At 41.5% G+C, this 22,484-nt stretch overlaps 2 protein-coding genes across 2 annotated transcripts in view; one reads left to right on the plus strand and one right to left on the minus strand.

Annotated features, from left to right (window-relative positions):
• The window catches only part of LOC132590514 (inner centromere protein-like), a 28,151-nt gene extending 14,348 nt beyond the window's left edge, over positions 1 to 13,803 (minus strand). Inside the window, exons 1-8 of the mRNA XM_060263423.1 lie at positions 13,604 to 13,803; positions 12,309 to 12,453; positions 11,285 to 11,398; positions 8,783 to 9,480; positions 7,946 to 7,994; positions 4,297 to 4,330; positions 3,561 to 3,669; positions 2,066 to 2,153 (exon numbers count right to left, since the gene is read on the minus strand). Of these exons, the coding sequence (XP_060119406.1) occupies positions 2,066 to 2,153; positions 3,561 to 3,669; positions 4,297 to 4,330; positions 7,946 to 7,994; positions 8,783 to 9,480; positions 11,285 to 11,398; positions 12,309 to 12,445 (1,229 nt within the window). The 5' untranslated portion in view covers positions 12,446 to 12,453; positions 13,604 to 13,803. The remainder of the gene's footprint in view (positions 1 to 2,065; positions 2,154 to 3,560; positions 3,670 to 4,296; positions 4,331 to 7,945; positions 7,995 to 8,782; positions 9,481 to 11,284; positions 11,399 to 12,308; positions 12,454 to 13,603) is intronic.
• A 2,888-nt stretch (positions 13,804 to 16,691) lies between these two features.
• LOC132590517 (inner centromere protein-like) overlaps positions 16,692 to 22,484 on the plus strand; it is a 34,277-nt gene continuing 28,484 nt past the window's right edge. Inside the window, exons 1-2 of the mRNA XM_060263427.1 lie at positions 16,692 to 16,838; positions 20,890 to 20,997. Of these exons, the coding sequence (XP_060119410.1) occupies positions 16,711 to 16,838; positions 20,890 to 20,997 (236 nt within the window). The 5' untranslated portion in view covers positions 16,692 to 16,710. The remainder of the gene's footprint in view (positions 16,839 to 20,889; positions 20,998 to 22,484) is intronic.

Genomic DNA, 22,484 nt, shown 5'->3' on the forward strand with positions numbered 1-22,484 from the left:
CCTCTTTCCTCACCACTGAACAGGTTTCCCAGGCAAGGGGAAGGAGGCAGCTTTCTCAGGTGAATGAGATCAGGCATTAGGATGAGCTCTCACTATCTGGTCAATCTTGATGATCTCTCACAGCCTACAGCTTTCTGATCATTGGCAAAGGGAATAAAAAATAGGCCAGCCTGCAACTTAACTCCATTTCAGAGTGAGATTTTTTTGGTATGATGCTGTTGGTGTGGCTCTGGTTGCTCTGATCTCTCTGTGCCTTGGATTACATTGCTGCCCAGTTGGGAAGATGCTCTTGTTTTGTGCACCAGGACTGGTTTGCAATGTATTTTAAAATAATATTCATTATTATTATTTCAAGTTTCCCTGTTTCTTTTCGTCTTATTAGGCTGCAGGGGCACAGTCTATGTTTTCCTATTTGTTTTGTTTTTAAAGTCTGGTTTTGTTTGGTGCCGTTCTGTCAGGTCTTTTGGCTTGTTTTAGAATTTTTAATTTTACCATTTAATGAGCTTGTGCTGGGGGGGGGGGGGAGCCGGGTTCCAGGCTGTTGCTGTTTTAGCAAATTGATCTCTTTGCATTGTTCTCATTTGTTTTAGAGTTTTTAAAAGATCTTTCTGTGTTGTGTTTTTGGGGGGAATGGTCTAGTGGAGTTTTGGGGTGTTCCTGATAGTTCTGAAAGATTTAATTGTTCTGAAGAAAATTTCTAGCTAGGTTTTAATAACAGTTAACTGAAGATGATGATTCAGTTATTTTAAAAAATCAAAATAACATTTTGGCTTTGGGTTCAGTAAATGTTCATTAAACAAAAATTTAGGCTTTTGTTAGGCTTCCAAAATAATAAGAAACCAGGTTTTTTTGTTTTGTTGTTGTTTTTAAGCTGCAGCATAGGTTTACCTTTAAAAGTTGGAAAGTAAGATCTGTGCTGTTTAAACTTTAAAACAATTATGTCTTTACTTTACTTGTATGCATGCTTCAACAAATATTAATATTTCCTTGTCTATTTCTGCTGATGGGCAATAAAACTGAGTAGGATGGGTTTATCGGCTTAGGGAAGAAATGAAGTATTGACAGGATCTTTTTAGTCTGTCGATTTTATACTAAATTTAGATATTTATAATTTTAAATGGCATTTTCTTTTACAATATAATTGTATTGCCTCCTACTTCCTGTTACTTATGAACAAATGCCTAATAAAGGTTTCAGTATCAGTATCGATTTACATTAAAAAAAATCACAGCCTGGGGTAAATAGCCACCACCAATCTCCTTAATACTTGCCAGCCAGAGACCAAAGGACTGGGTCGGCAGCCCTCCTGGGTCTAAATCAAGAAGTCAACCCTGCCAGGTGAGACACTTTCAGGTTGAGTTCCAAAAAACAATTATTTTGGTAGCTGTAGCCAATAAAGATTGAAACCGGGGGGGGGGAGGGGTCTTTAGTGGACAAATAGCACAATTCCCCTACAATTCTGGTGTCATTTGGTTGAAATACAGCCACTCTGGTCCCCCGTAGAAAATCCAAATAACTCCCAAATCTCAGGGGGAGGGAAACCAAATGTCAATCCCAAAATGGTAATGGGAGACCCAAATTCCCTGAATACTGATATTTATTTCCTTCCCAAAATCTGAATCCAAGGACACATCCCTTTATATGAGCCACCCTTTGTATCCTGGCAGGGTGGAAGAGCAGACAGAACAACATAACAAATAAATAAAAATATATCAGTGTACATCCTATAACTATTCATCTGACAGAGCAAAGATAAGCATAGATATTTTATTTTATTTTAGCTGATTTATATTCTGCCCTCCCTGCAAATGCACTCAGGGCAGATGACAACGAAGAAGTCACATCATTCATTAAAAATATATATTCAAACAGTTAAAATAGGAATAAGACAGACTTCAGGATATCACTGTGCTACAAATTCCTAACACAAGTGATCATCCAGTGTTTTACTCTTTTGGTAGTTGTGTTAGGTACAGAAGTGGTTCAAGCCCAAGTTGAACAAAAAGGAAGTAATTCAAGATCACTAAACTATGCGTTCTCTTCTCTCAAGGATTAAGAGACATACCTGATACTCTCTTCATGGGTCTGGTTGCTCTGGGATGAATCTTCAAACCCACTGACTTGGGAGCCAGTCATCTTAATGGCAAGACTTTCTAGAGAGAAGGTACAGTAAATTCCACAAAGGACATTTCCTGTAGCTGAGGTATTCTGACAACTGTATGCATTATCACCACTTAAGTGATGAGAGCTAAGTCTAAGCAGGTTCAGTCTGTACTTTGGGAAATGGTAATTATTTTTTAGGATTCTGTGGCAACGTTCCTGTATTTGGAATGAAAAGGTACTTAATTCTAGGCTGTCGAGTACAAGCACTTTAAATGTGACTAATAGTCATAAAAACACTCAACTTCCCTCTGCCCAAAATTGCTAACAAGACAAGAATGCAGAACAATAACAACAAATGGACATTAAAACAAAAAATCCAACAGCGCTGCAGCGGATTGGTGGAGATTGCCAACCTTCAAACAGCCACAGTTTCACCAGCTTCTATACTGTACTATAATAAAGTCAAAAAACACCAGAATAACAATAACACTTTTACACAATATAGTGTATATGAAAGCTACATTTATCAAAATACATGCATAGCAACAGTCATCATTAGTAACTTACAAACCACTCCTGATACTAAATTCACAAACACTCATAATAGAAACTCAGCTGGAAAGAGTTCTTTTCACTCCCCCACATTGTCTGCTGTATGAAAATAAGATACAGTTCCTCAGAGACATCTGCCTCCCTGCTGTTCTCCCTTATGTTCAGCAACTTGGTGGAGTCCTCAAATCTCCAGCACAGCTTGTTTCCAAGAGAGTAAGGGCCCACAGTCCAGGATTCCTCACGGTTTCAGATCTTTGTCAGCCTTTTTCTCTCAGTGTTTTATCCTGGAGCCTCAGTACAACATTTAACAACTTGGATCAATGCATGTTAATTGGTCTTTCTGTTTCTAGCTCTCCTAAGACGCATTTTAACACGTTAATTGCTTTTTCTGTTTTCTAAGAGAGCCGGAAACAGAAAGAGCAATTAACATGCGTTGATCCAAGTTGTTAAATGTTGTACTGAGGCTCCAGGATAAAACACTGAGAGAAAAAGGCTGACAAAGGTCTGAAACTGTGAGGAATCCCAGGCTGCGGTCCCTTACTCTCTTAGAGATAAGCTGTGCTGGAGATTTGAGGACTCCACCAAAGTTGCTGAACATAAGGGAGTACAGTAGGAAGGCAATTGTCTCTGAGGAACTGTACCTTATCATCTTCATACAGCAGACAGTGTGGGGGAGTGAAAAGAACTCTTTCCAGCTGAGTTTCTATTATGAGTGTTTGTGAATTTAGTATCAGGAGTGGTTTGTAAGTTACTAATGATGACTGTTGCTATGCATGTATTTTGATAAATGTAGCTTGCATATACACTATATTGTGTAAAAGTGTTATTGTTATTCTGGTGTTTTTTGACTTTATTATTCACTCACATTGGAACCTGTCTATACTGTACTATGCTGATGCATTTACCTTCATTGCATATTTTCCCCTTCTGCATCTCAGGCTGATCTGGATTTTCTGCAGCAACCAGGCTAGGTACATCTAGAACAGAGGGTGTTTTTTGTAGCATCTTCAGTTCCTAAAGAATAAGAACAATGTAGTACAAATACAACTACAGGGCTTCCACAATAGCTTCCATGTCAGATGCCTCAATTTTATCAGCAAGTAGAGATGCCAGTTCTTTACAATAGCTTACTAGGAAGCCTCAATAATTAATGTAACTGTTTCAGAATTTTTCTACTTGGTCTATCAAATTCAGTATTATCTACTCAGACTGGCATTGTCTCCATCTCCAGTGTCTCAGGTAGAGGTCTTTCACATCATTTCCTGCCAGATCCTTTAACTGGAGATGCCAGGGATTGAACCTAAGAATCCTTCTGCATGCTAAGGAGATGCTCTACCACTAAGACAGAGCCCCTTCCTTACTTGCATTAGATAAGATGAACGTCATCAGTTCTACTACACAAGATACAAGTTCACCTCAAAATACTATCCTAATGCCCCTGCAATGAAGTACTTTTACAAGCTTCATCTGACAAAGAGGTAACTAAAAGATGCAGAGACATAAAAACAAATAGACCCATCTCCCAATCCAAGTAACAGAGATTTCTGTTTGAGAGAGTGCCCTGAATGCAGATAAGTAACAGGGAAGATCAAATAAATCACCACCAAGTGTAATACAGCAGGCACCTCACCAAGACCTTACCTCATTAGACTGAGCATTCTGTACCAAGGAAGGCCTAAAGGGAGGCATTTTGACAAAGTGTTACTCAATCCAGTTAATTTAAAAAACCCTCTTTCAAATTAAAGACTGTAGGCCAGGGGTGGCCGACGGTAGCTCTCCAGACTTTTTTTGCCTACAACTGCCATCAGCCTCAGCCAGCATGGCCAATGGCCAGGGCTGATGGGAGTTGTAGAGAGCTAAGTGAAACAAAGCTTCTGTTCAAATACATTAGAAGCAGAAAACTAGCCAGGGAGGCAAGGACAGCCAAGGGATGAAAAGATTACTAAAGGATGACAGGGAAATGGCAGAGATGCTGAAACGCCTCTGTGGAAGATGGAAGGTGCTTGCCCACTCCACAACCACCAATTTCAAGAGAGGTGTTGAAAGGCCGGAGTTGGATTGAGGTGACAAGAGAGCAGGTCCTACAACTAATGGACAAATTAAAAACTGACAAATCCCCAGGCGATATACATCCAAGAGTTCTGAAAAAAACTCAAATGTGAACTTGTGGATCTCCTGACAAAAATATGCAACCTATCACTAAAATCTGCCTTCATTCCCAAGGACTGGGAAGGTAGCTAATGTGACCCCCATCTTAAAAAAGGTGCAGCGGAAATCCAGGAAATTACAAGCCAGTCAGTCTAACATCAATACCAGGTGAGTTGGTAAGAATCCACTATTAAAGACAGAATTAGTAGGCATACTGATGAACAAAAGCTATTGAGGAAGAATCAGCATGGATTCTATAAGGGAAGATCTTGTCTCACTAACCTTTTAGTCTTCTTTGAAGACAAGGGCACCCTAGTAGACGTTGTTTACCTAGACTTGCAGAAAGATGTTGATGAAGTTGCTCATCAAAGGCTCCTAAGTAGACTCAATAGTCATCAGATAAGAGGACAAATCCTCTTGTGGATTAAAAAAACTGGTTAAGTAACAAGAAACAGAGTGAATATAAATGGATTTTCACAGTGGAAGGTGATAAGCAGTGGGACATTGCAGGACTTGGTACTAGGTCTGGTGCTTTTTAACTTGTTCATTAATGATTTGGAGCTGGAACTAAGCAGTGAAGTGACTAAGTTTGCGGATGACACTAAGTTCTTTAGGGTGGTGAGAACCAGGTAGGACTGTGGAGCGCTCCAGAGCGATATGTCAAGGCTGGGCAAGTGGGCAATGAAGTTCAACATGGATAAGTGCAAAGTAATGCACACTGGAGCCAAAAACCGTAACTATAAATATAGACTGATAGAGTCTGAACTGGTGATAACTGACCAGGAGAGAGATCTTGGGAGTTACAGTAGATAACTCATTGAAGATGTCAACTCAGTGTATGACTGTAATTAAAAAAGGCAAATGCTACTCTGTGGATTACAAGGAAGAGGCATGAAAGTAATCAGCCAGTATCATAATGCCTCTGCATAAATCTATGGTGCAGCCTCATTTGGAATACTGTGTACAGTTCTTGCCACACCTCAAAAAACATATTATAGCAATAGCACAACAAAAGCATATTATAGCAATGGAAAGCAGAAAAGGACAACTAAAACAATTAAAGGGATGGAACACCTTCACTATGAAGAAGGGTTAAAGAGATTAGGGATCTTTAGCTTGTAGAAACAAAGGCTGAGGTGTGACATGACAGAGGTTTACAAAATTATGCATGGGATGGAGAAGTACAAGAACGCATGTGCACTCAATGAAATTAATAAGTAGGCTTAGAACAGATAAAAAGAAGTACTTATTCAGCCAAAGAGTATTCACTGCTGCAGGAAGTGATGGCAGCTATAAGCACAGACAGTTTCAAAAGGAGACTGGATAAACATACGGAGCAGAGGGCGATCACTAGCTATTAGCCATAAGGTACAAATGAAATACTGTGTCTGGGGCAGTGATGCTCTGTATTCTTGGTTCTTCAAGGACAACAGTGGGAGGGCTTCTGGAGCTCTGTCCCTGCTGGTGGACTTTCCAATAGCACCTGGTTTTTGGCCACTGTGTTATACAGAGTGTTGGACTGGATGGGCCATTGGCCTGATCCCGCATGGCTTCTCTTATGCTAATATCCACATCAATGCACCCATTTCCAGAGCATCTTTAGCATGTAGTTAGGTGAAACATAAACAAGGCAACTAATAACACATGTAGGAGCAAGTCATGTCAACATAAAGTCAGTCTCACAGTGCCATCCAGTTCCTCTGGCAGTTGTTGCCTGGTTAATAAGCAGCCTGCACCAGTCACTACAACAACATATTACCCCTAACTCTGAAACACACAATATTCTGTGTCAGCGTTGAGATTTGAAAGGCAACTCAATGCATCAAGCCATTTAGATGCAGGGAGACCACTGTTTTTCCCATGGACATTCCTACCTTACAGAAGAGTCACACTGCACCTTCAGGATGTTTATCCAGAAGTGGATATGTAATTATTGTAAGGACAAGATATTTCTCTGCAACCCCCCTCCCCAAAAATCCTAATCTTCACTGTAGGATACACACCTGACTAAGCAAGGAAACTATTTCAACACCAAATACTGGAAACAGACCAAAAATACTCTTCAGGAACGACTATTCTACACTAGCAAAAATGCTCTGATCACTCAAAGGTGGGATGTAAAATCAGTAAAAATATAAAGTGACATAAAGGATGTTGAAATTTTGCTTAAATTGTGTATAATGAACTGGTATCAATGACCACCATTTATTTTATATCATACCATAAAGTGATTATATTTTACATTTCATTATGGATCCATTCTCTGCTTAAACTTGGGATGGTTACACAGAGAGACATGGTATTCTTGCTCGAAAGGAGAGCTGACTCATGTTGCTCTTTGTCCAGTGTCAAAGTCCAGTGCTCTTTCCTAGGCTTCTGCAGACTCAGAGCTAGTGGCAGTTAAAGGAAAGATCTTATGGACCTTAGAAGACTTCTGTAAATGGGATCAAATACAGACAGCAGGAAGAATCCAAACTGAGGTTTTACTAAAAGAATTGAAGTCCAGTGCACTGCATTCAGGATATACTATCAGCAGCTGTTTCAGAAACCTGCGCAATATGGGACCTTCCTGGCCCCCATGATGCCCTTAGGCTTGCCTGGGCTGCCACAAGCAAACCCAGAGGTTGGCTCCAACTTCTGGGTTCACTACCATTCCCATGGTGCTCCAGCTCCCTATGGGCCACAGCCAGCTGACTGAATGAAGTACAGCACCACCGTATCACCAAGCAGTCCTTTGCTGGCAGCTATAGCAGGACCAAACTGGCCAGGCCATCAGTCAAAAGGAGACAGGTACAGGAGTGCTCTGCAGGCCTATAAAGAGACTAAGCAGCAGGCCAGGGATGAGTGTCCAGGTTCTTTTCAGGTTACAGGAGGAATCACTTAGACTTCGAAAGAGAGGAACAGCAGTAACAAGACGGAGTCAACTTCCTTCCCTCTCAGCATATTAAATGACAATTTAAGTGCTTTCTTTTAACTGTATCACTTCATCCCTAAGTCTCAGCTTTACTAAATTAGTGTGGCGAAATTGCTTTTCATGCTAAAAATATTTTGCTTAATTTACAGATTAAAAATGGATTCTGAAATCTTAGGAGACTGTTTGAGACAAGACTTCTAAAGCTTCTGTTTGGTAAAACTAACTCACCCATTCGTACTTGCTTCATCATCCACAAACACTTCAATGGAACTATGGCCTGAAAAAATAATATAAAATAAAAAATTACTTGATCAAATGTTTTAACTGCAAGACTTCACTACAAATCACACAGAGCATATCTGTGTCAAGTCCACCTCATCTTTAATGTGCCATGATATTGGAACATTTTTTCTGGACCACATCATTGGCTGCCACTTAGCATGAGGAAAAATGCTCTTTGTAACTTGGAATAGAGCGATACTCCAAGATGCTGCAAGAACTCAACACCTGGTCCGACAAGGTCTCATTTAGGTCAGATCTGGGCCTCATAACAAATGAGTTTGACACCCCTAAACTATAACATTCACTAATTCAAACAATTACTTCAGTAAACAATTACTTCCGTTTAAGAAGTACAGTCCTAGATAGACTTATTTTGGGCAAAAATCAAGGACGCAGCTTCATTTAATATCTACAGGAGGTGAAGCATGTCAGGTTTGCTATGGGTTTCCTAGAAGCCAATCTGTCCTCAAAGGGCCTTCATTGTGCATGGTAAAGGAGCAATGCATGCAACAGGTTAGATGTCAGACAACTGAGGAAGTTTGCTGACATACAAGATCATCAACATTCTCTTCTATGCAGTTTCTAGACTCTTAAAAGAAGCTACAGACATCGTATGCAGTAGAAATGCCTGTCAGGTCTTAAGATACTGAAGTTAGAGTGACACAGTAATTTCCACGCAAACGTATTAGAGCTACCTCTTTTCTTCACAAATCTCATAACCTAACGTTACACATACAAAGAATGACCATTATCTGCCTCCAAGACTTAATTTCCTTTACTTACCGCTTACTCGACTAGAAGTGGATGAAGAGTTCTGAGCTGCTTTCTTCTTGGCAATCGACTTGCTGATGGATTTCCGAATCATGCTTTTCCTTTTGCTGGTTAGTGAGTATTTCTCTACAAGTGATACTCTCTTGTTCTTGTGGGGTCTATGTGAAGGGCGATGGCCCGATCGGGAGCCTCCAGAGATTTCACTACTGTCTTTTAAATCTTGAGACGCAGTTCCCTCTTGCACCGCATTATCTCCTTGTCGGGCCAAGGACGACTCTCCTTCACCTGTAGGCTTCACATTTAAAGATGGTTTTGGAGTAGAAGTACTCAGCCTAGATGTATCCCAGTCTTTTCCAGTCCTTACTGGATGAAGGGGATTTGGCAGCATAATGGCAGAGACATCCAAAACACCTGCACCTTCAGTAGCTCCAACCCTGTCAGCAAAATGGCCATCAGGGCACATGGTGGAGATTTCAGGGATACTAATCATTTCTTCATCCATTTTTCCTTTCACTTCAGTATTTTTGTTAAAGTCAACACCAAGTGCTTGTTCTTCAGCTGGATACATAACTTTTTTGTGACACTGTGCTTCTAAAGTTTCCTTTGTGCAAAAGTTTGTTTTACAAGATGTCGTTACTTTCAGATTCTCTTTGCTCAGAGAAAGTTCAATAGAGGAGGATGGTTTTACGCCACTTCGTCTTTTTGAGAGTCTTAAACAGAAAGACATGTTAATATTATTCAAGCCACAAGGTGGCACTAAGAACTGCAGAACAAATTCCATATTCTCTGGAGGTATGCCAGTTTTTCTGACTGCTCTTCTACAATTGTGCATTAGCCATACAGATTTTCTCTACATATTATCTCTAGATATCACTCATTTGCACAATTATGCATGGTTTCTGACTGCACAGATGAAATTAACATTGAACTGCAGCTGCCACCACAGTGCTGGTTTGTTTCATTCCCAATGTATTTTTTAAAGTACTCCTCTACTCTTCTACGCTTGGGCTTCTTATGTGTGGTTGGCTCCACCTCTGGCAGCCATCTTGTAGTTGGGCCACAGCTCAAAAAGGTTGGAGGACTGTTTTAAACAACTGTTTTATTAAATTAAATGTACATCCTCATTGCCTATTCATTCCTATGAGCTGTCAGGCACATGAGTACCACATTTGTGCCCATCATGTGATGGCAGGAGGTGGTCTTTAACATCTCTAAGAGTACAACTTGTCTAATGGACCATGATAAGCTATACGCTTTCACTGGAAGCAAGTCATACTGAACTCATCAGGACTTGTGAATAAATGTGCTCAAGACCGGGCTGTGTGTGTTTATCGGAATCTATACACGTTAGCTGAATATACTATTATGTACATACTATTTCCTAACTCCTCTCAAAAAATAAAAGCAGAATTTTGCTATCAATCGGAATTCATCCAGCTTTAATCTAGAAGCTATGGAGGAAGTTTGCACAAAAAAAGAGAAACAATATGTTGAATTCACATTATGTTTGGTGGAGGTAAACAGAAGGGGAAGAAATAAAAATCATACATGGATAAATATGTTTAAACAAATCTACCCTTATTATCCCTTTGACATCTCTAGCTCCTAAATAAATAGGAAAAATGAAGACTGAACCACAGTAAGGTGAATATAATAGAAAAGCATATGCTGCTTTTTTTTTACACAGGAAAAGACAAACGGGTAGTATATAGTTTGCAAACAGCTTGCTTGGGGTAATAAGCAAACCCAGAAATATTAAGAACTAGTTCTCGGGACAGCAAACACACACAAAGTCCAACAATAAAATCATAATCTAGATCAGCAAATAGTCAATTAAAAAACAGCAAATAAAGAAAACAAATTAGAATCACATAAGCATGTTAAAAACTAAATATCCAAGAGGGAAAATTAATCTCCCTAGCACATTTTTATCATGTTCTTCCCTCAAGGACTCAGGGTGGAATACATTGTTCTACCTTTCCCATTTTATCCTTGCTGCAATCCTGAGTGATAGTTTAGGCTGAGACTGCATGACTAGCTCAAGGTCATTCAGCAAGCTTCATTGTGAGGTGCAGATTTAAACTAGGATTTGGATGGATATGATTTAACACAATACCTAAAAATAACTAGATCAGGTGCCACACAAATACCTAGGCACATGGTGGAGGGAAGAGCGTTCAACAAACAGGGAACCACCACAGAAGAGGACTCTCTCTTCTCCAGCAACCACCAAAGTCATCTCAGACGGCGAAAGCACACAGAGATGCTCTAAGTGGATCTGGGTTTTTTATCTAATCTGATAACTCTGTAATTATGATATTGTCTAGTTTGGATGTGGTTTATTTAATGCTGTTGTAAAGTTTTGAATGTTGTAAGCCGCCCTGAGCCCACTTGCAGGATAAGACGGAATATAAATCAGAAAATTCAATTAAGTTGACAGACAGGCATATAATGATCTTTGTCCTCTTGAGATCACTAAAGTACTAAACACAAATGTTTCTAATCAGGATTTACCTTTTTCTAGTCAGTTCTTTACTGTCATCTTTAAAAGATGAAGAGCGCTTCTTTTTCCGATGCTTCTTCTGTGATGGCGTTTTGGGCATCAGTGCAGGCTCAGCATTGAGACTGCTGGTCAAACAAAAGCAAATTAATTCCAATTAGCATGCAAAAAAGAGTTATCAAGTCTGGAAGCACATCTTAGAAGTACCATGAGTGTAACCTCAGTTTCTGGGTACTGTGGGGCAGAACTTGGAATGAATCTTCCAAGGATAAAACACTTTTATTTAACATATCATCATCTAACAAAACATAGATCTTAGTAACACAACAGAACAGTGATCTTTTTAAAGTCCAAATAATTAACTTTTCCCTCCTTCACAGCTTGCCACTCCTGAAGTCCATCTTTTTCCTCTTGTAGGTGGGCCAAGAGGTCTCCAGCTTTACACTCTATGCACCAGCTTTCAAAATAAGGGTCCCAAATGAACTCCCCACTAGATATCACAGCTCTTAAACAAGGTGTTAAGAGCCTATGATTAAGGTTTAAACTCCCCAGTAGTGCAGTCTTGCTTTCCACACATTCTGCACCCTTCTGCATCTAGAGGTTCCACCTTTTCCTGGCTCATTCCACTCCTAGCTAGGGGTTACATAAGCATACCAGGAGCACACTACATATACCCTAGCATCCACAGTAACCACACACTCAGGGCAAAGATATAGATAATCCTGAATTTCTGATCAAAACACTGAATTCATGCCAGGAGGAAGTCACAGCAAATGAAACACAACTGTATGAGCAGCCTGATTTTTCTGCTTAGAAAGATGAAATTAGGAAAGATGAAATTAGGAACTTGGTTTCCTTTTAAAAAGTGTGCTTCTCCATAGGTTTGATACATCCTGTTGTATAATAATCTTAACCACACAGGAGTAAAAGGGGAACTCTGCAATCATGTGTAATATGGGTAACAAAAAGATCAATATTTTCCCATTCCACAAGCATCATAGGGAGTTAAGGCTTGCTCTTTTGAAATCCTGAGCCTACCTATCGAATATTTTCATGGCTTCCTCCTCAATTTCCCGCAACCACATCAAGCATTTATGTTCAGTATTGAACATGAATTCAGAAAATTTCTGATTGCAGACATCAAGAAAGTGAATGGGTTCTGTTGCCTCTGCCATGATGTGATCTAAATTAAAAGAAAGACATAAACTAATCACTGCATTCATCACTTTATGACAGATTCCCCACTCTATTTGAACTTAATTATCACGTTTTCTTACCAACTTGATATCTGGGAAAAATTTGTAATTAAAGAGAAGAGATTGGATTTATACCCCACCCTTCACTCGGGTCTCAGAGCAGCTTACAATTGCCTTCCCTTCCTCTTCCCACAACAGATGCCCCTGTGAGGTAGGTGAGGCTGAGAGCTCTTGAGAGAAGTTTCCAGAACTGTGACTGACCAAAGGTCACCCAGCCTGTGAAAGAGTGGGGAATCAAACTTGTTTCTTCCGGATTAGAGTCCACACACTTTCATCACTACACCGAACTAGTGCAGGGCTGGAACTTTAAAAATATATAAGGACAACTGTTAAAGCACGCAAATTAAAACATGTTGTAGCACACAGGCCTCATAGGGTTGCCAGGTCCTCCTTGCCATGGGGAGGGGGGGGCAGGAGAGAGCAGGGTAGGGTTGGCAGATCCAGGCTGGGAAAGTCCTGGAGATCTGGGGGTGGAACCTGGGGAGGACAGGGATCTCTGTGGGGTACAATGCCATAAAATCCACCTTCCAAGGTATCCATTTTCTCCAGAGGAATTGTTCTCTACTCTGGAGATGAGCAGGGCTGGAATCCCTTAAGACTTTATAATTTTCTTTTTGAAGAAAAATGCAGAAGCAAAAGCTGTCAGGTACACTTCTCAAATCTTTGGAGCTTTTTTTTTTTTAAAGGAAAAGACTGAAGACCAGTTTGCACTCAAAGGAGAGAGGAAACTTGTAGCGCTTCAGACACCAACAGCTTTATTGGAGGCCACAAAAGCTTACAAACTGTTTGGTGTTTACTCTTTAGGATACCACGTTTTATTTATTTTTTTTAACGAGTTAACACATCTAGCTACTCTAGAACACTGGAAGCATAAACAAAACCTTCATAGCTTAAAAAGCAACAACTATAGAATCTTTATAGCCACATAAACGTTTCGAATTCATTTGGTAGGGGAAAGGCCGCCCTCTTATTTCTAGCAAGACAAGATGCGGGAACCAAAAGGTTCCAAGGCCCCGCCCGCGCAGTTCAAAGTCGGCTAGCAACAACAACGCGAATACTAATCAAATACTGCTTTACCCTTCCTCCGGCGGAAGTCTAAGGCAAAGCAGTCTTCAGACAACTCCTTGCCCAGCTCCACAGGTAACAGGCACCACGGGAGACGGCTTTCCCAACACGCACGCGCAGCCAAGACGAAGGTGCCCAGGGAGACCCCGGAACATTCCAAACAAATGCCCTCCCTCCCCCGGCTCCGCGAGACCACATCACGCCGGCAAGAGTAGCCCGTTGGCATAACGGCCGTTCATTGGCTCTAAAGCGTCCGAAAAGCTCCACCCCTTTTGTTTCCGCAGAAGGGAGCGGGGAGGGCGCTGACGTTTTCTAGCACCCCTCCCCTTTGAGCGTGTAGTTTGAATCTTTGAGCCATTCCGAATTCGTGAAAAGTGCGAATGAAAGGGTTTTTTAAAAAAAATTCATAAGCAGTCTTCCCCCAGAACATCACTAAGCTGTAATATAATAATAATAAATTTATTTTTTAATATCTTGTAAGAACCAACCAAATTGATGCAAAACATGGTGTAAACTTTTGAATTCACCAAAAGTCTCTGGATGTCACAAAATTTAATAAGCTTAATTATTAATTTAGTAATAATATCTTATTCATAAGATACAAGAGGGAAAGGCAGATATTCTTCAAGGCCAGCAATAAGCTTAACTTTACGGAAGATATGCTAAATTACAGGTGGTCTCTGGGTAATTCATTCGGGTCCTCATTTTCTAATCTCTTTCAGAAATTAATAACACCCCCTTTTTAGGAAAAGCCCGCCTCTTCCCTTTTCATTTCCCATACCTGCTTTTTTTTTTTTAAACTTGTTAAGTGACTCCTCAGCCAATAGAATACGCCGTTCCTGAGCGCTCTGCCTCCGATTGGAGCGCAGGGAGAATGGCGTATTTTTAAAAATCATAGCGAGCGCTTTTGCTGCTTTTCCGCGATCGGTGTTGTTAACGCTTTTGGGGCGCGCGTGTGGGGGAGGGGTCGTGGAGAGAAATTTGCAGGGCGGTGGGGGCTGGATCTTCAGGGGTTGGGGTGGCTGCAGTCTGAACCGAATGGCTGCTGCTTTGCACCCTTAAAAATCTGCCCTCGTCCGAGAGTATTGCTGTGTGCGGGTACATACCGAACCAAATCTATTGCGGTAAGTTGCTCAAAAATGTCCAGCGCAGCCCTGAGGCTGCTTGTTCGGAAGAAAGTTTCGTTGATTTCGGGAGGACTTGCTCCATAAGTGCAGTGGTTAGTATTTCAGTCTTAATTGCCGTGGTTTAGCCTATGTACTGGTTTCTTACGGAGTTGCTTTCGTTATAACAAAGCCATTTTTAATTCGGTGTTATTTCTGAGAGAAGTACTTATAGGGTTAGGGGGGTGGTTCATTTTTTTCAAATGTTAAGATTGCTGCATTGGAAGTCCTACTTACAAATTGTGTTATCTTATTTACATTATTTAGTATTGGGGAGGGACGGTGGCTCAGTGGTAGAGCATCTGCAGGTTCAAACCCCGGCATCTCCAACTAAAAAGGGTCCAGGCAAGTAGGCGTGAAAAACCTCAGCTTGAGACCCTGGAGAGCCGCTGCCAGTCTGAGTAGACAATACTGACTTTGATGGACCAAGGGTCTGATTCAGTATATGTTCATGTTGTGTATCTTTCTTGAAAAAAAAACCTCAAGCCATATCATAGTGTGATGGGTTTGGAGTTAACGTTTAATTTGCGTTCTGCAGATGCTCAGAAGCTGTTATAGCTACCTGAAGAACTGGTTATACATTTAGAGAAAACATGATCCACTATCTGTTAAGTTGGGAGGACTAGACAAGTTCACTTACGAATATGAAGTTGCTAAGAGAACAAAGGAACTTCCCCCAGTGATGGTTTAGTAGTTTTTCTGAACGATGCCGAAAAGGAGAGAGTTCTTTCTTGTAGGGAGACGGGGAGGAAGCTTTTTTAACTACAGCAGGAATCTCCAGGCTTTTAAAGCTGTAGGCATTGTTGGAGTTTTGAATGGAGGTACCACAATGAACTGGATGCTGCAGTAGGTGAAGGCAGATGTTTGTACACACACAGGGCTTTTTTTTAAGCAGGAACACAGTTCTGGCTGGCTTGATGTCAAGAGGTGTGACCTAATATGCAAATGAGTTCCTGCTAGACTTTTTTCACAAAAAAGCCCTGTGCAAAACAATGATGTCATCAGGGGGTGGCCTTATATGCAAATGAGTTCCTGCTGAGCTTTTTCGACAAAGAAAACTCTACACACACACACACCGAATGGGGAATAGAAAACAAAAATATATGCACAGAAGAAGGGTTGTGGTGTAGTAATGCACATACAAAACACACGGGAGAAATAACTGGATGAGTAAAATGCGTACACAAGACTGCCAGATACGGAAGGCTGAGAATTAAACACACATCTTTTTCTTTGTATTGATTTTGTGTACATAGGGAAGAATGGAACAGAGACCACTTAAAAAGACTCTTCAGTCAACCATACTTGCATACAAGTGCTTTATTCCTTACAAACATTTGTGTATCTGTTAAACAGGAGCTCTAATTTCTTTACATGTTTCTGGAATAGAATTGATTAATTCCTCAACTAGTTTAGTTAATCTGTTTTCTTATAGAAATATCTCTGTACCTGTGGTGGCTCAGTGCATTTATTAAAAAAGCAAATTCTACAAAACGCAATATCTCTAGTGCCGTCTCTTCAAAGATAAAATTTCTATAAAAGTGTAAGACCTTGGGGCACCATACCCCTGGTAGAAGTAGAATGCCTGTAATAATGCTTACTTAGAAATATGCATAATGTTGCAGCCTTTGCTAAAAAGAGAACTCTAGTACCATTTTTTCATATGTGTTTATAAAACTGAAATATTGCTATTCTCTGGAATTTCAGGGCAGAAAATTTCCTTGCATGGCTGTAGGTTTCTTTGATCTAAAATGCTTCACAACAAATGGGTCTATAGTAAAGTAACTAACTCCACAAGTGTTTTTTTAGCCAACACATATAGCCTACATTTTAAAATCATATATCCTTTCTAAAGAACTTTCAGGCTTTACTGTTAAAATCGGATATAGGGTGTGCCATTGAGGTGATAAGATTTTTTTTCCCTTTGATTTCAGCAGGATCAGCTTGAGGGTGAAGATGTTGGACATTGCATGCCTGGAAGAAAAATGTAGAAACAACATTTCAGAATTCCTGCACAATGTCGACAACAGAGATTTTGTATGGCTGGATGAGATTCTTGAAGAAGCCAGCAAGATATTAAAGAGGTAGGAGCCATAGAGATGGCTGGACAGTGTTACTGATGTAACAAACACGAATTTGAGCAGACTTCGGAGGATGGTGGAAGACAGGAGGGCCTGGCGTGACTTTGTCCATGGGGTTGCAAAGAGTCAGACTCGACTGCGACTGAACAACAACAGGAGCCATAGTGCAGGAAATGCTGCAGAAAAAGTGTCATATCAGTGAAAAACTAACAGTACAGAAACTGACTAAGAAAATCATAGCTTGGATTTAGGATTGCTGCTAGGGATGTGCAAAAAAAAAATTCGGAATTACACGGATTCGGAAGTACACGGGGAAAAAAAATTCGGATTCCCCGTGTACTACTGAATACCGTATTCGGAATAGCCGCATATAGGGTAATGTGCGGCTATTTCCGAATATATGGCCCTATTATACCCTATGGGCCATTGAAATCAATGGCAAATAGGGTATATTTGAAGCCGCCTGGAGGGGGGGGTTTGAGGGAGAGCCCCCCAAATTTGCAGGGGACCTGCAGGGGACTCTCCCCTCCAACCCCCCCAAGTCCCAAAAAGATTGGGCCAGGGGATCCCATTCCAGGGGCACCCAAAGAGGGTGCCCCTATTCCATCATTACACCCTAAGGGCCATTGAAATCAATGGCAACATAGGGCATAATTAGAGGCTACTGGGGGGCAGGGGGTTTGAGGGAGAGCCCCCAAATTTGCAGAGGACCTGCAGGGGACTCTCCCCTCCAACCCCCCCAAGTCCCAAAAAGATTGGGGCAGGGGGTCCCTGTCTTTGGGCTCCCCAAAAGGCCCATTGCCAACAATGATGGGGAAAGCCCAATTAGCCATTTCCTCCACTACAATTGCTGTGGGGAAAGTGGCTCTGGCCAGAGGGGGGTTTGAGGGAGAGGCCCCAAAACTGCAGGGCAGCTTCAGGGGACTCCCCAGCATGCAACCCCCCTGGCCCCAAAAGACAGCACCCATCTGTGGGCACCCCAAAAGGAACACTGCTCCCAATGGTGAGAAAAAACCAATTAGAGCCACTTCCTCACTGCAATTGTCGTGGGAAAAGTGGCTCTGGGGAGCAGGAGGTTTTGAAGAGAGCCCCCCAAACTGCTGTGCAGCTTCAGGGCACTGTCCCACACAAAACCCACAAGGCCAAAAAAAAATGGGACCGGGGGTCCAATTCCTGGGGCACCCAAAGCCAAACCTAACTTTACACCAGAGAATCTCTATAGGACCCAAATGCACTACATCCCTCTATCTACTCTATGAACCCCGCAGGCCTGGAACCAATGTAAACCCAGTTGCCAACGTCACTGCCACACAAAACACAATCTGCTCAAGGTCTGCTCTGCAGACCTGGCTGCAGCAAACCCAGATGCCAGCTCTCCAGCCCTGCCCCAAACAACACGGGGAGAGCTGGCCAACAACAAAAAGCCTGCTGTTTCTGGGTCTCTCACCCAGGTGCCAGCTTCCCAGCCACAGAACACACAATCTACAGATGCCAGCTCTCCAGCCCTGCCCCAAACAACACGGGGAGAGCTGGCCAACCACAACAAGCATGCTGCCTCTGGGTCTCTCACCCAGGTGCCAGCTTCCCTGCCCCAAACAACACAACTCTAGTCTCAAACAAGAGAAGTGGTGGACCAACTCAAGTGTTTAAAAAGTGGCCTTTCACCAATAAGAAAACTTAGGCCAAATCAGTCAACAACACCCCCCCACCCCCAAACCAAGAAAAGTGACAACAGGAAAAAAAAGGCCAAGCAAAGCAACTCAAGTTTTTAAAAAGTGGCCTTTCGCCAATAAGAAAACTCATGCCAAATCAGTCAACAACAACACCCCCACCCCTAAAACCAGAACCATGAAAAGGGGGACAAAAGTGGCCTTTTAAACAATGAAAATTAGGCCAAACAGCACCCCCCCCCAATAACCTGAAGATAAAAGTAACACAGCAGCAACACAACACAGCAGCAACAAATCAAACAATGAAACAGTAAAAAACTCAACTTTTAATAATACAGGAACTCCCCCCCCCCCCAAAAAAAAACCCTTCACCCTAACCCCAAAAAATCCAAGCCACCCAAATCAGGAGAAGTAAAAGGACACTGCACTTTAAAAAGTCCTCTCACTAAATTAAGATATGGGCAAATTAGCAAAAAAAACCCCACCCCCAGCAGAACCTAACCCCAACCCCAAATAGGCTACCCTACCCACCCAGTACTCAGTCACCCACCCAAATCTGGACAAGTAAAGGGACTCTAGTCCTTTTACCAACAAAAACTAAAACAAGAACCCCAAAACTGTCTTACCTTGTCTTCTCTGAGTCCAGGAAAGTAAGGCTGAGTGAGAGAGCAGCGGGCAGCAGCAGCTGAAGCCAAGGGCCAGCCACCAGCAGCAGCACAATCTCTCTCACACACACCAAGCCACACACCAACACACCAATGGAGGAGTCCAGCAGGAAGACTCCTTTAAAAGGTTCTCTGGCCCTACAGAGAGCAATTTCAAAAAATAGCACTGCTCTCTGATTGGCCAGACAACAGTGCTTACTTGGATACCCAAGTAAGCAAAAGATCAAAAATAACAACAATGTAGCTGATGGCTGGGCCATCAGCTACACAACAGTCCTGCAAAGCATGCATTTGCAATGCATTTTGCAAATGCATGCTTTGGATTGGCTGCTGGGGCTCCTCTTCCCCCTCCCCCCCCTCCCCGATCCCAGGGAGGCTATGGGAGAGGCGGAAAGAGGCCACTAAAGGCGGGAAAGCAGCTCCTTTGAGGCTGCAGAAGCCATTCCCGCCTTTTTCTTTGAAAAAACTTTGACAGCATACGGCGAGCCGTATTCGGCTGCCGCATAATAGGCGGCAATGGGAATCGGCTACAGCCGATTCCGAATACAGCCGAATCAGTGTTGATTCGGCTGTATATTCGGTTCGGCCGAACCGAATGCACATCCCTAATTGCTGCCCAATCCTGGTGACATAAATCACCAAGGAAAATGGACAGAGATATTAGTCTGCTGCAATGAAAATAAGAGGATTGGGCTGTGTGCCCCCCTCCCAATTCTACAGTCTGTAGCTTTGACTTAAAAAAGAAACAAAAAAATGTAATACCTTTTTTTGAGGAAAACACAGAAGATGCTAGACATTGTGCATGTTTTTGAGTTATGTAGAATCCTTCATAAGGCAAATGCTGCCAAAGAAAATGCTTAAAGGAAATGTTACTGTTCTAGCTCTTAAGACCCTGTCGTGCCAGCCTTTGATGCTGGATATTGGCAGACTTAGTTTGTTGTAGATGGTGGGTTACAGGATTTGCATTTTGAGACTGAGCCCATTTCATCAGAAGCATGAAGCATTGTATTCATTTGGCAGACTACTATTCTTACACAGTAAAAATCCAGTTGCAAAACATATTATTTAGTGTAGTGCGAATGCACCCAATGTCTACAGTCTGCCAAATAAATACAATGCTTCATGCATCTGATGAAATGGGTTCAATCTGTGCCATCACAAATCCATTGGTCTTTGAGGTGCCATAAGGTGATTCATTATTGGGAAAATACTGGTTTCCATTTTTAAACTCTTATGCTTCCTGAACAAGCATGCAAACTAGTTCCTAGAACAATTAAACAACCATTAAGTTTGTTTGAAAGGAAAGATACAAATATATTAAATTGCATTTTTGGCTGGCGTTAATAGAAGTTGTTAGGTTTTTGAAGCTGCAGGCTAGCCATTTGTACTCAGCATTTCTCCAAGTAGTTTGTGACCGCCCAGAGAATCTTGCTGGAATTGTTGTAAAACGGAGGAAGGATATCTTCTATTTAACTGCCAGCATGCCACTCCTTCAGTGGGAGGTGTTGACAAGCTCAGCCAACAGTAACTGATCTTGAGTTGGCATGGGAATGGATTTCCTAGTAGCCCCTGTTCTGCAGCATTAATTGAAACTGTACAAAGAAGAAATGGCCTCCTGTACTGAAATTAGGCATTTAATTTAATGCTCAAGTTTACTAGATAATAGCACCTGCCAAAATGGGAAATAGTGTTGAACTTAACTTTTCCCTGTCAAAACAGCAACTGTAATGAAGAGCCTGAGTTAATGCCAAAAACTCCATCACAGAAGAGTCGCAGGAAAAAGAGACGTTTTTCGACAGCTAAGAATGATCAATTTTCTGAAAAGAGGTAAGAATGCCTACAGTGGTGAGTGTATGATTGCTGGATGATTTAATAAATCATAGATAGCATTTGCTATTCCCAGTTGATACTTAGAGAATGTCAGGGCTGCAACATTGATTTGATTAAACAACTTTATTAAAAAAAATGTTCCAATTTGTAGAGTGGTAATTTTTTAAAAAAGTTATTTTTATCTACTTACTTTACTAATTATGGGGACAGTTCCATTTTAGCCAACATTCTTCATCTTCTCTTTCTAACAGGAAGGAATGTGCATGCTGTAACACATGAAAGTTGCTGTGTTTCATTTCCATCACGCTTGTTTTTATTTTCTCAAAAGAAAGTTGGGATCCCAAAAGGAAAAAGGGGTTAGTAAGGGATATAAAAATTTAAAAAGTTGTCAGATACCATGAATAGTTATATACAAGGGATTAATGAAAATACATTTTTTTCAAATATAGTAGCAGATAATAGAACAACATAAGTATTTTCTCTCTTTGAAGGAATAGAATGCTTCAAAATATACAAAGAAAATCTAGTAAAAATAAGAAAGGTTTGTATCTGAGGCTGGAGTCTCATGGAATGCTCTCAGCCTTACCCCATCAGCTCCCAGGGACCTCAGTACATAATGATCCCTTCCTCCTGCACACAATGCCAGCGGAAGGGCCAGAGGAACAGGGCAGAGGGGTTGCTGAAACACAGAACTGGCAAAGGGGGGCAGCAAAGGCACAAAAGCCCAAAGGAGATACCTGACTGAGCCATTAGGAGAGTCGAAGGAGGAAGAGAGGAAAGTCAGCAGTCCAACAACTCTGTATCTGAGGCAGCAGGGTAGGAAAAGGTGGTAAAGTCAGATAAGCCCGCCAAACACCGGGGTGCTAAGTGGGAGGATGAGCACAGATCAGGCTCCAGGATTGGACTCTGGCCCTGTCGTCAGGATTGGACTCCAGGATTGGACTCTGGTTAGTGTAAGGAGAGAAAGGGATTGGCAGTAGCAGAGAGGGTTAGTGTGAGGTGGGAAATTTTAAAGGGAAGCAAAATGACTGGTCAGGAAAGAAAAGTCCAGAACTCTTGCTGTGCTTACTGGTCCCAGAATACAAACAGCTGAGGACAGAGTCTGGGAATGAGAGAGTGGGAAACGGGTGTAGTTTAAACCCTACCTGTCACAATGTTCTGAGACCATGTTATCTCTCCCTCAGGCAAAATGAACCCTGGGGCACCCTGACCCACCCCCCCCCCACCAGACCCAGAAGTTCCAGGGCGTGACAGTTACATCTCTAGCATTAAGATAAATATTAACACTGAATTTGAGCCTTCATTATAACCTACATATTAATAATTTATCATATTGTAAATCTGATTCTTACTAAATAACTTAAATACATAAAAGAATATTAAGTGAAAAAATGATCTTACAATCAGTGTTTCCCTGAACTTATATAATAATCAAATAGATTTTAAAATATAACATCCAAAAATTTTCACATGTTGTATTAAAT

The sequence above is a fragment of the Heteronotia binoei genome, unplaced genomic scaffold, assembly GCF_032191835.1.
Source record: "Heteronotia binoei isolate CCM8104 ecotype False Entrance Well unplaced genomic scaffold, APGP_CSIRO_Hbin_v1 ptg000098l, whole genome shotgun sequence".
Classification (NCBI taxonomy): Eukaryota; Metazoa; Chordata; class Lepidosauria; order Squamata; family Gekkonidae; genus Heteronotia; species Heteronotia binoei.